Here is a 13,172-nt window from a genome sequence, read left to right on the forward strand (position 1 = left end):
TTGTCATGTACATCAATGATCTGGATGAAGGTGTGGTAAATTGGATTAGTAAGTATGCAGATGATACCAAGATAGGGGGTGTTGTGGATAATGAAGAGGATTTCCAAAGTCTACAGAGTGATTTAGGCCATTTGGAAAAATGGGCTGAAAGATGGCAGATGGAGTTTAATGCTGATAAATGTGAGGTGCTACACCTTGGCAGGACAAATCAAAATAGGGCTTACATGGTAAATGGTAAGGAATTGAAGAATACAGTTGAACAGAGGGATCTGGGAATAACCGTGCATAGTTCCTTGAAGGTGGAATCTCATATAGATAGGGTGGTAAAGAAAGCTTTTGGTATGCTAGCCTTTATAAATCAGAGCATTGAGTATAAAAGCTGGGATGTAATGTTAAAATTGTACAAGGCATTGGTGAGACCAAATCTGGAGTATGGTGTACAATTTTGGTCGCCCAATTATAGGAAGGATGTCAACAGAATAGAGAGAGTACAGAGGAGATTTACTAGAATGTTGCCTGGGTTTCAACAACTAAGTTACAGAGATAGGTTGAATAAGTTAGGTCTTTATTCTCTGGAGCGCAGAAGGTTAAGGGGGGACTTGATAGAGGTCTTTAAAATGATGAGAGGGATAGACAGAGTTGATGTGGACAAGCTTTTTCCTTTGAGAATAGGGAATATTCAAACAAGAGGACATGACTTCAGAATTAAGGGACAGAAGTTTAGGGGTAACATGAGGGGGAACTTCTTTACTCAGAGAGTGGTAGCGGTGTGGAATGAGCTTCCAGTGGAAGTGGTGGAGGCAGGTTCGTTGGTATCATTTAAAAATAAATTGGATAGGCATATGAATGAGAAGGGAATGGAGGGTTATGGTACGAGTGCAGGCAGGTGGGACTAAGGGAAAAAAGTTGTTCGGCACGGACTTGTAGGGCCGAGATGGCCTGTTTCTGTGCTGTAATTGTTATACAGGTGCACAACCTTTTATCCGAAAGCCTTGGGACCAGACACTTTTCGTAATTCGGAATTTGTCGGTCTTCGGAATGGAAATTTTTTAGCGTAGATTTTAATGGCTGGCTCAGTGGTAGAGTGCTCGGCTCATATCCGCAAGGTCGCGAGTTTGCGCCTTGATCCCGGCAGTTCCTCGGTCGCGAGTTTGAGTCTTCAATGTAGTTTTTTCTTGCAGAATAAATGTCTGTATGAAATGCAGTGTGTTGAATGAATTCCTGAATTTGTAAATGTGACCGCAGCATTGAATCACCTCTCGCACTCATGTCACCCTAGCGGGGCTACATGCCCTTAGGCGGCCTAAGGCGACATTTTCACACTCTTATATCCGTGTGCAGCAGAGGCGACGTGTGTTTGGCGCCAAATGTGAGCTTTGGCGTGCCATGTTTAGCGCCAAAGGTGAGCTTTGGTGAGCTTTGGTGTGCAGACGACATCCTGGAAAAAATGTCCGGTTTCTTCCAGGTAGGCGATATACCCTCCACTTCTCTTTTATGAAGGGGATTTAGTTCCCCTTTCTTCCAGGACCGACCGGAGGTTCCGCTGTCACCTCTGCGGGCCACCCTCGGTGAACGCTCACTCAACTTTGTCTTTGGATTCCTACTCTCCCGCGCAATGTATCCTCACCTTCTCTTTTATGAAGGGGATTTAGTTCCCCTTTCTTCGAGGACCGACCGGAGGTTCCGCTGTCACCTCTGCGGGCCGCCCTCGGTGAATGTCCTGTCTCCCTGTCCCTGGGATAGCAGGGGGCGATCAAACAGCACAATACCCCCCTCCAACTCCAGAGGAATCCACTCCCCGATGGGCCGCTACGGCGACAAGTGGCAGTTCGCCCACAGCCCGAGCTGCGCGACCCCAAGAACAAGACGTACCTTGCACACCATCAGCATCTGCCCATACGGGGAGCGTGTTCCTCTGGAGTTGGAGCGGGGCTGGGCTGGAGTTGCTGATCTGGGATCTCCGTGCTTGCAATGGGCCTGGGGGTCGGTGTCCCGATGAGGGGGCTGTGGGCGAACTGCCACTTGTCGCCGTAGCGGCCCATCGGGGAACGGTTTCTGGTGGTCCTGATGTCTCCAGCCAGTTTGCAGTTTTCCTCTGGAGTTGGAGCGGGGCTGGGCTGGGCTGCTGTTGGCTGTGGGTCTCTGGGATCTCCGTGCTTGCAATGGGCCTGGGGGTCGGTGTCCCGTTGGTCCTGACGTCTCCGGTGACTGGCACTGACCTGCTAGTATCGCCGACATGAAGACAGTGCAAAGCCCCCGCGGCGGTGCAATGGGCGGGGAGCTGGAGAGGGGAGGGAAGGGGTCACACACATGGCCGGGAAGCAGAGGGGTGTAGGTGGGGTGAAACTGAAGGCAACGACAATCTGCTGCTGCTGCCTGCCCGCTGAGTTAAAAAGTTCCCACGCAAGACTCACGATGCACTGTGTATCGTGCTACCGTGGGAACTTTTTAACTCAGCGGGCAGGCAGCAGCATATTGTCAATTATTAACCCTCCCGCGCAATATACCCTCACCTTCTCTTTTATGAATGGGGATTTAGTTCCCCTTTCTTCGAGGACCGACCGGAGGTTCCGCTGTCACCTCTGCGGGCCGCCCTCGGTGAACGTTTTCAAGGACCTTTCTTCAAGGACCGAAAAAATGTCCGCTATTCGGAGGTTTTCGTTATTTGGATCATCGGATAAAAGGTTGTGCACCTGTATGGTTATATGGTTATATGTTACATGGTTATAATGTTGCCAACCATGCTTCTGACTCAAAATGTAAGAGTCCACCAAAATGTGCTTGTAACTGAAGGTAAACCCCCCAAACGCTTACACAAACTGACCTGCCCTCATATGGCGGTTTATTTTTTATTAATATTACTTTAAAACATGTTTGTTTTTTTATAAATTTCTTCCAATATTAAATCTACTCACTATGACTTGGTCATTGGATTCAGGACAGCCTTAATAACTGCCTCAACAGCACTATCCTACGCACTAGCGCAGCACAGTGATGCAGTGCTACATCTGCTGCCTTACAGCGGCAGAGGCCAGAGCTTGATCCTGACTATGGGTGCTGCCTGTATGGAGTTTGTACGTTCTCCCTGTGACCGTGTTTCTTCCGGGTGCTCCGGTTTCTTCCCACATTCCAAAGACGTACAGGTTTGTAGGTTAATTGGCTTTGATATAATTGTTTCTAGTGTATAGGATAATGTTAACGTACGGGGTGATTGCTGATTGGCATGGACTCAGTGGGCCAAAGGGCTAATTTTCTTGCTGTATCTCTAAAGTCTAAAGTTTAATAGGACAGAGTAGAAAGAGTGGTAAAGAAGGTACATGATATGTTTGTCCTCGTGGGTCGGGTCATTAGGTATAAGAGTTGGGAAGTCATGCTGTAGCTTTATAAGATTGTAGATAGGCTGCATTTGGAGTATAGCGTGCAGTTCTGGTCACAATATTATTGGATGCATATAGCGGCTTTGGAGAATGTGTAGCAGAGATTTGTTTACCTGAATTAAAGGGCTATAAGGACAGTTTGAACTAAAACTTGGATTGTTTTCTCTGGAATGCCAGGCAGATGAGAGATCTGATAGAAGTATATAAAATTATGAAAGGCATAGATAGGATCAACAATTGTAACCTTTTTCCAGGGTGGAAATGTCAACGTCTAGAGGGCATAGGGTATGGAGAGGGCAAGAGGGTATGGAGAGAAGGCAGGTACGGGATACTGAGTTGGATGATCAGCCATGATCATATTGAATGGCGGTGCAGGCTCGAAGGGCCGAATGGCCTACTCCTGCACCTAATTTCTATGTTTCTATGTTTCTATAGCTTTAAGGTGAATGGGGCACTTTTTTATTTACACACAGAAGGTGGTGGGTGCCTGGCATGCACTGCCTGGTTGGTGGTGGAGATACATATGACAGTGGCATTTAAGAGGCTTTTAGATGGGTACTAGACTAAGTGGGACCCGTTGGGTCCCATGTTCACACGGGAGGGCTGGTCCCCCGACACAATATTCCATCTGGAGCGCTCGTATGGGTGTTGTTGGCTGCAGGGACTACTGGTCTCCAGAGGACTAGTATGGATATTGTGGGCCAAATAGATTCTTGGGGTGGCAGTTCAGTCCCTCAAGCCTGATGTGCTGGCAGCTCACTCAAGGCTGGTGGGCTGGCAGTTGACTCACGGCTATTCCTTGAAATTCTATTTCAAGCAGCGTGCAAGGCCACCAAATTCAAATCAATTTTCCTACCATTTCAAGCAAGGTGCAAGGCCACAAAATTCAAGTGCAGTTTCATACCACTTCAAGTAGGGTGCAAGGCCACCAAATTCAGGTTCAGTTTCCTACCACTTCAAGCAGGGTGCAAGGCCACCGAATTCAAGTGCAGTTTCCAACCACTTCAAGCAGGGTGCAAGGCCACCAAATTCAAATGCAGTTTCATACCATTTCATGCAGGGTGTAACGACACCACATTCAAATGCAGTTTCATACCATTTCATGCGGGGTGCAAGGCCAGCACATTCAAATGCAGTTTCATACCATTTCAAGCAGGGTGAAACCACCATAAAACCACACAAAACACCACACTCACAATTCAGTAGACATTCAGTGTGTTCAGTTGATTCACAGCTCAGTCGTGACCTCTCCCTCCCCCATCATGCAGAGACTGAGCCACACCCACACTTCCAGGTTTTATAATCCCTCCCCCTCCCACCGGAAAAGGTGCGGCCTTCATGGTGTGATTGACAGGAGAGAGATTCTCAACATTTTTTAAACACTAATAACACTTTTATTTTTCATTGATGGGAAGGATCCTCTGCACCTGATGAGCGGAGGGGGATTGAGTAAGATGGCCAAAAATCACAGCCGTAAGTGGTAGCGTTTTATCTAAAATCAATATGGTGCAAACAGGAAGTTGTCAAGTTTAGACAAACAACCATTTGCAGTGCCTTTTACTTGAACCCAAAACGCCCAAACAACCCTTTGCAGTGCCTTTTTACTTCAACCCAAACCCCCCCAAACAACCATATGCAGTGCCTTTTTACATCAACCCAAAACCCCCAAACAACCATATGCAGTGCCTTTTTACTTCAACCTAAAACCCCCAAACAACCATTCGCAGTTCCTGTTTACTTCAACCCAAACCCCTCAAACAACCATTCGCAGTTCCTGTTTACTTCAACCCAAACCCCTCAAACAACCATTTGCAGTGCCTTTTTACTTCAAACCAAAAACCCCAAACAACCATTTGCAGTGCCTTTTTGCTTTAAACCAACCATATTTTCATTTTCAAACCACATTAAGGGCACTCACAGTTGAGTAGACATGTATTCAGTGTTATTCAGAGCTCAGAGAGACGTGACCCTCTCGCTTCCTCCATCTTGCAGAGACTGAGTGAGGCACACCACTTCCAGGTTTTATAGTCCTTCCCCCCCTCCCACCAGCAGGGGCAGCAGATAGAATGGCGAAATTTTTAAAAACATTAATATCTCTCAGATTTTTCATCGATGGGAAAAATCCTCTGGTTCAGTCCGGCGGAGGGGGGCTCTGAGCGAGGTGACCAAAAATGACGGCCGTAGGTGGCGCCGTTCTTTCGGAAATCACATCGCAGTGAGTCAAAAGCGGTCAAGATCTTACTTTTAGTAATATAGATATGGATGTGCAGGGAATGAAGAGGAATGGATTATGTGCAAGCAGATGAGATTAGTTTAGCTTGGCATCATGTTTGACACATAATGTGTGGGCTGAAGGACCCTTTCCTGTGTTGTTTTTTACAGTTCCATATTATTTTGATCACTTATAGGGATAGTTAGCTCCTTTACACAGCATCTCTGACAGCTTCTTTCTTTTCAGAGTATGCTTCCACCATGAAATAATTCTAAGAAGGGCCAAGGTATAATTGTAAGCTGTTTCAATTCAGCAGGGAACAATTGCACCAGATAAATATAAAATTAGAAAAAAGACCAGCAGTTGAAGTAATATACTAGCATATCTCTAAAGCATACCATTATTGCATTATCCTTTTAAAAATGTTACGAAATAGATTTGAAAATCATTCATTCCTCTAAATATTAGCCTAGTATAGTTGATTATTGTATAGTGATGAGCTTTTTTGTTGCCTGCTATCCAGTCAGTAAAATGACTATACATGATTACAATCAAGCTGTCCATAGTGTACAGATACAAGATGATAATCAAAAGATTAAGTACCTGTTATTTCCAGAAGTCTATCTGCAAGTGTACTTTTCCCATGGTCTACGTGTGCAATTATGCTGAAATTTCTAATATTTTCAACTGGATATTTAGACAGATCGTAGTTTTCCTGGAAAAGATTATGACAATTATGACCTTGCGTAGGAAAGAGAGGGAAAACAATTCTTCCATAAAGACAGAACTAGTTGGCTCCTGGTTTTCTATAATTAATAAGATGATGTTTTATACATTTGTTTAAGAAGGAATTGCAGATGCTGGAAAATCGAAGGTAGACAAAAATGCTGGAGAAACTCAGCGGGTGAGGCAGCATCTATGGAGCGAAGGAAATAGGCAACGTTTCAGGTCGAGACCCTTCTTTAGACTAAAGATCTAAAATACATGCCAAAAAGCACAATTGTTTTAAATTACAATCACAAACTATAAGTGAAGCTCCGTGATTACTTTCAACCTCCTCTCAATGTTCAGGTAAACAAATAACTATGTCATAGGAGACGAGGAAACACTTTTTTTCACAGAGAGTGGTGAGTCTGTGGAATTCTCTGTCTCAGAGGGCGGTGGACACATGTTCTCTGGATGCTTTCAAGAGAGAGCTAGATAGGGCTCTTAAAAATAGCAGAGTCAGGGGATATGGGGAGAAGGCAGGAACGGGGTACTGATTGGGGATGATCAGCCATGATCACATTGAATGGCGATGCTGGATCGAAGGGCCAAATATCCTACTCGTGCACCTATTGTCTATTATCTTAAATACAGAATTAAGTGGAAGCTGAAGGAAGACATTCCATTGCTCCAGGACTATACAACTGGGCACAAACACATTAATGTTGTAAAGGGGTTGCTGAAACACTACTACCACATGCGTGCACTGCTTGTTTTATCTTAACAACAAACATACATTATCTGAATTTAAGATGACTGAATTATATTGCTCTTGGATAAATTATGTATATTGGTTCAATAATACAACACACCATTCTACCTTTTATCATTAATATACAATGGATGTTTAAGAAAGAACTGCAGATGCTGGAAAAATCGAAGGTAGACAGAAATGCTGGAGAAACTCAGCGGGTGAGGCAGCATCTATGGAGTGAAGGAATAGGCGACGTTTCGGGTCGAGACCCTTCTTCACTGATGTTGGGGTGGGGGGGCGGGAAAAAGAAAGGAAGAGGCGGAGACAGTGAGCTGTGGGAGAGCTGGGAAGGAAGGACTACCTGAAATTAGAGAAGTCAATGTTCATACCGCTGAGTGTAAACTACCCAAGCAAAATATGAGGTGCTGCTCCTCCAATTTGCGGTGGGACGCACTCTGGCCATGGAGGAGGCCCAGGACAGAAAGGTCGGATTCAGAATGGGAGGGGGAGTTGAAGTACTGAGCCACCGGGAGATCAGGTTGGTTATTGCGAACCGAGCGGAGGTGTTGGGCGAAGCGATCGGCAAGCCTGCGCTTGGTCTCACCGATGTAGAGCAGCTGACACCTGGAACAGTGGATGCAATAGATGTGGTTGAAGGAGGTGAAGGTGAACCTCTGCCTCAACTGGAAAGACTGCTTGGGCCCTTGGATGGAGTCGAGGGGGGAGGTAAAGCGACAGGGAGTTACACCGTTCTCTCCATAACTCCCTGGTCTCCTCCCCTTTCTGCTTCTGCAGAGACCATTCCCTCCATAACACCCTGGTCAATTTGTCCCTTCCCATCCAAACCACCCCCTCCCCTGGTACTTTCCCTTGCAACCGCAGGAAATGCTACACTTTTCGCTTTACAAGTGAGCAGAGTGAGTCCCACCACAAATTGGAGGAGCAGCACCTCATATTTCGCTCAACATCAGTCTGAAGAAGGGTTTCAACCTGAAACGTCGCCTATTCCTTCACTCCAAAGATGCTGCCTCACCCGCTGAGTTTCTCCAGCATTTTTGTCTAATATACAATGGATGTTCAGTTAAACACAATATTTTGGACCAGATCTTAAAGCTACAGCTTTAAAAACTGTAGGGATGTTAATACAATTACTACTTGCTCACTTTCACACAATTGCTTGAATCTGCAAAAAAAACTCTTGTATAAACAGAACCATAATCTGTGCGACTCGCGGTGAGTTATCAATGCAACACATAACAAAACTCCAGGCCACTAGAAACAAGGAACTGCAGATGAGATGCTGGTTTACAAAAACAAAAGACACAAAGTGCTGGAGTAACTCAGCGGGTCAGCAGCATCCCTGGAGAACATGGATAAATGATGTTTCTTTGAGACTCTTTGGACTGATTGCATGAGTGGGGGAAAGGAAGATAGAAGAGTGATGCTCCAGGGTTGCTGCCCAATACACTGAGTTACTCCTGCAGTTTGTATCTTTCCTTGGTAAACCAGCATCAGTAGTTCCTTGTATCTACAACTAATAGGTGGATAGAGGCGAGGGAGGTTTTGATAAGCAGATAGTTGGACAAAGGCCAGGGATGAAAAGACAGATGGTGTGAGACGAAAGGATTGGAGAGTTTCGAATTGAGAAACTAGAGGAAGAAATGGAGGTGGAAGAAATAGATGTGAGTCCAGATGGGTTCGCCTCGCAGCCAGTGAATTGTACGCCATGATCAAACACCACATTTATTCAGTGTGGAGGAAGCAACTGCGGATGCTAGTTTACACTGAAGTTAGATACAAAATGCTGGAGTAACTCAGCGTGTCAGGCACCATCTCTGGAGAGAAGGAATGGGTGACATTTCGGATCAAGTCTTCTTCTTCTTCATCATCATCAGTGGGTCCACTCAGTCTGAAGAAGGGCCTCGACCTGAAACGTCAACCATTCATTCCTTCTCCCCACAGATGCTGCCTGACCAGCTGAGTTACTCCAGCACTTTGTGTCAATTTCATTCAGTGGGGGGGAGGGGGCAGCAGACGCGACGACGCGCATGTGCGGGCGGCGGGGTGGAGCTCGCGCCACCGACGTCACAATGCAGCGTCGCGTCGCGTCACGTCACCGCGCAACCGCCGCTGGCCGGGCCCAGGTCTCACCTTGTCCCGCTGCGGATTATTATTCCCCTTTACGGTTTGCTCCCCGCTGTCCTGGGAGGAGACTGTCCTCAGCCCGTCCTTCCGCCGGTTCCGGCTGATGTGGAGGAGCCGGCGAGCGGCGGCGGACCCCGGCGTGTGCAACCGGGCGAAGGGACGCAGCGGCGGCAGCAGCAGCAACAGCAACAGCATGGCGGTGCCGCCAAGTAGGCCGTGTGCGCAGGCGCAGACCACCTAAACCTACACCTCTGCTGGAGCGACCAGATGCTGCCCAAAGATGCTGCCTCCAGTATCTGTGATGCTGCCTGTCCCGCTGAGTTACTCCAGCATTTTGTGTCGGTGTAAACCAACATCTGCATTTCCCTTCTGCAACAATTTAATCCCAATTTAAGTGTGGGGAGCTTTTGAAAAGAAATGGAAGATAATTGCATCAATTCTTCCCCAATATTCATACCACTGAGTTGTAAGCTGTCCAGGGGAATTATAAGATGTTGTTCCTCCAGTTTGCATTTAGCCTCACTCTGGCAATGGAGGAGGCATAGGACAGAAAGGTCCGTGTGGGAATGGGAAGAAGAATTAAATTGTTTAGCAACTGGGAGATCAGGCAGGAGTGAGCGAAGGTGTTCAGCGAAACGATCGCCCTGTCTACTTTTGGTCTCACCGATGTATAAGAGTCCACATCTCGAATTGCGGATACAGTAGATGATTTTGGAGGAAGTGCAAGTGAACCTCTATAACCTGAAAGGACTGTCGGGGTCCCTGGACAGAGTCGAGGGAGGAGGTATAGGGACAGGTGTTGCATCTCCTGCAGTTGCAGGGGAAGATATCTGGGGAGCGGGTGGTTTGGGTGTGAAGGGATGAGTTAACCAGGAAGTTGCGGAGGGAACCGTCTCTGTGGAAGGCGGAAAGGGGTGGAGATGTGACAAGAGATGAGATCCCATTGGAGGTGGCGAAAATATGCGACGGCTCATGGGGTGAAAAGTAAGGACTGGGGGACTCTGTTCCTGTTTCAACTAGGGGTAGGGGGGGAGCAAGGGCGGAGCTGCGGGGTAGCGAGGAGACACGAGGGAGGGCCTCATCTGTGATTAAAGAGGAGAACCCCGGTTTTCTAAAGAATGAGGACATCTCGGATGTCCTGGTATGAAACACCTCATCTTGGGCACAAATGCGGCATAGACGGAGGAATTGCGAGTAGGGGATAGTCTTTTCAGGAAGCAAGGTAGGAAGAAGTGTAGTCGAGATAGGTGTGGGAGTCAGTGGGTTTGTAATAACTGTCCGTCGATAGTCTATCTCCTGTGATGGACTGAGATCAAGAAAGAGGAGGGAGGTGTTGGAGTTGGTCCAAGTCAATTTGAGTGCAGGATGGAAATTGGTGGTGAAGTTAATGAAGTCCATGAGTTCTGCATGGGTGCAGTAGGTAGCACCGATATGGTCGTCAATTTAACGGAGACGGAGTTCGGGAACACGCCTGGATCAAGGATTGTTCAACGTACCTTTCAAAGAGGCAGGCATAACGGGCCCATGCAAGTGCCCATAGCTACGCCTTTAATTTGGAGGAAGTGGAGTCGAGGTACATGGAAATCATCTCAGTAGGACAGTAGACTGAAACAATGGGTATGCCAGGGCAGTTGAGTTTATGGATTTTGGGGAAAAGGCCAGGCTGTGCGGGGCTTGGAAACGATAAGGTTGGAGGCTGTGGATGGCAGACAACCAGAAGTAATAAAATCAGAAATGGTCTGAGATTATGGTCTGGTGCTCATCTGTGGGATCATGGTCTGAGGATAAATAGGACGAGGTGTTCGAGAGTTGGCACCTAGCCTAAGTGCGGTAGAGGTCAGCGCGCCAGATTACCATGGCCCCTCCCTTGTCGGCGGGTTTGATGATAATGTCAGGGTTGCTGCAGAATGAGTGAATATTGTATTGTATTGTATTGTATTCAAATTTATTGTCATTGTCTCAGTTAGAGACAACGAAATGAATTTCCCTTACAGGCAGTATCATAAAAATAAAAATAAATAAATAATAATAAATAATAAAACATATTAAAAATAAAATAGAATTAAAAAAAAAAAAAAAAAAAAAAAAAAAGTGTGAAGGGCTGTACATTCAGAGAGGGTGAGATTCGAGTAGGTAAGTGGAAAACTTGAGATAGTCGATGTCACGCCGGCAGTTCGAAATAAAGAGGTCTAAAGAGGGTAGAAGGCCGACAGGTGGAGATGGGAGAAGGGATCATCACTGGGTGGTGAAGACTCCTTCCCATAGAAAAAGACACGGAAGTGGAGGAATTGTATATCGGTAAAAAATGTACCTTTATCCTGAGACTCTGCCCCTCGTCTTTTTGCAGCTAAGGGAAACAAAAACAGCAGGACTAACATTTTTATGCTGGAGGTGCAAATATTGTTCCAGTTGCCTTGTTTGCTTGGGCAGCTGTGAGGAGGACCAACCGTGATTTTAATGCAATTTGTAGGAGTGTGAACACTCCTCCTCGTGGCTGTAATTGCTGAAACATCTTTACAAAAAACAAAATTTAAATCTAAAATGAAACTTAGAAAATTGTGGCAATGCTCAGCTAATATTTCAAGGTACACATCTTTCAGCAGAAAATTAGAACTAGTAATGAAATGTTAAAGTTCTGCATGTGTACAGGAATCAATACTAATACAGGTCCACCACTGATTTGCTGGCATCCTTGATTCCAGAGCCTTTCTCGATTATCCGTTTTGACGGACCAACAGAGGTCATGGCCTCCGAGAGGAGTCCCAATGGTACCGCAATGGTCCGCCTAGGCAGTCAAGATGTCAACTCGCACACCTGGCTATAGGAACGGATCTGCCGACTCCGACAGGGAGAGAGCCTTGACCGCAGGGAGCATATTTGACCTGTCAATGGGCATGGAAGTCGGCTATTGGAACGGATCTGTCAGGGGGGTGGGGGTGGGGGGGGATTTCAAGTGAGATCACATAATTTTTTCTGGTTCAAAGGAAGTGTCGGACTACCAGTTGCTGGAAAATCGGTGGTGGACTTGTACAATAATTCTGGTAGAAAAAGAGAGTTGACTGAATTGGACTGAAACAAGGACCGTTCCACAAATCCATCTAAAATTCCCAAACAGCTGGACACTTTCAATGGGTTAGAAACATAGAAACATAGAAAGTAGGTGCGAGAGTAGACCACCAGGTCCGTCGAGCCCGCACCGCCATTCGCTCATGGCTGAACACTAAACAGACACACTTACCCACAAACAGTAGACACAAGACACAGAACACAAGACACTACCCTCCCCTTTATACCGCTATCACCCCTCTCCACCCCAAGAACCTCGCGATCTCCTGGGGGAGGCAAAAAACCGGATAAAAACCCAGGTCCAATTCGGGAAAAAAATCCGGGAAATTCCTCTCCGACCCCAATCCAGGCGATCGACACTTGTCCAGGAGATCACTCAGGTCTTACTATACTAACCATACCTAGGTCCATATCCCTGCCCTCTCCCCGTAGCCCCTTATCCCCTTGGCAGCTAAAAAACCATCTATTTTAGTCTTAAATATATTTAAAGTTTCTGCTTCCACTGCTCCCTGGGGCAGTGAATTCCATAAATTAACCACCCTCTGGGTGAAGAAGTTCTTCCTCATCTCAGTTTTAAAAGAGCCCCCCCTTATTCTGCAACTATGTCCCCTAGTTCTAGTTTCCCCGATCATTGGGAACATCCTCGGTGCATCCACCCGATCAAGGCCCCTCACGATCTTATATGTTTCAATGAGATCGCCTCTCATTCTTCTAAACTCCAAAGAGTAGAGTTCCAGCCTACTTAACCTTTCCTCATATGTCAATCCCCTCATTGCAGGAATTAATCTTGTAAACCTTCGCTGCACTGCCTCCAGGGCTAGTACATCCTTTCTTAAGTATGGACCCCAGAACTGTACACAGTATTCCAAATGTGGTCTCACTAATACTGTGTACAGCTGCAGCAAGACCTCCG

The 13,172-nt window shown here is 46.5% G+C and overlaps 1 protein-coding gene across 1 annotated transcript in view; it reads right to left on the minus strand.

Annotated features, from left to right (window-relative positions):
• guf1 (GTP binding elongation factor GUF1) overlaps positions 1 to 9,408 on the minus strand; it is a 55,473-nt gene extending 46,065 nt beyond the window's left edge. The window contains exons 1-2 of the mRNA XM_033028015.1: positions 9,200 to 9,408; positions 6,193 to 6,304 (exon numbers count right to left, since the gene is read on the minus strand). Of these exons, the coding sequence (XP_032883906.1) occupies positions 6,193 to 6,304; positions 9,200 to 9,388 (301 nt within the window). The 5' untranslated portion in view covers positions 9,389 to 9,408. The remainder of the gene's footprint in view (positions 1 to 6,192; positions 6,305 to 9,199) is intronic.
• Between the last annotated feature and the right edge of the window lie 3,764 nt (positions 9,409 to 13,172).

This window comes from Amblyraja radiata, chromosome 1 (assembly GCF_010909765.2).
Source record: "Amblyraja radiata isolate CabotCenter1 chromosome 1, sAmbRad1.1.pri, whole genome shotgun sequence".
NCBI classification, from domain to species: domain Eukaryota; kingdom Metazoa; phylum Chordata; class Chondrichthyes; order Rajiformes; family Rajidae; genus Amblyraja; species Amblyraja radiata.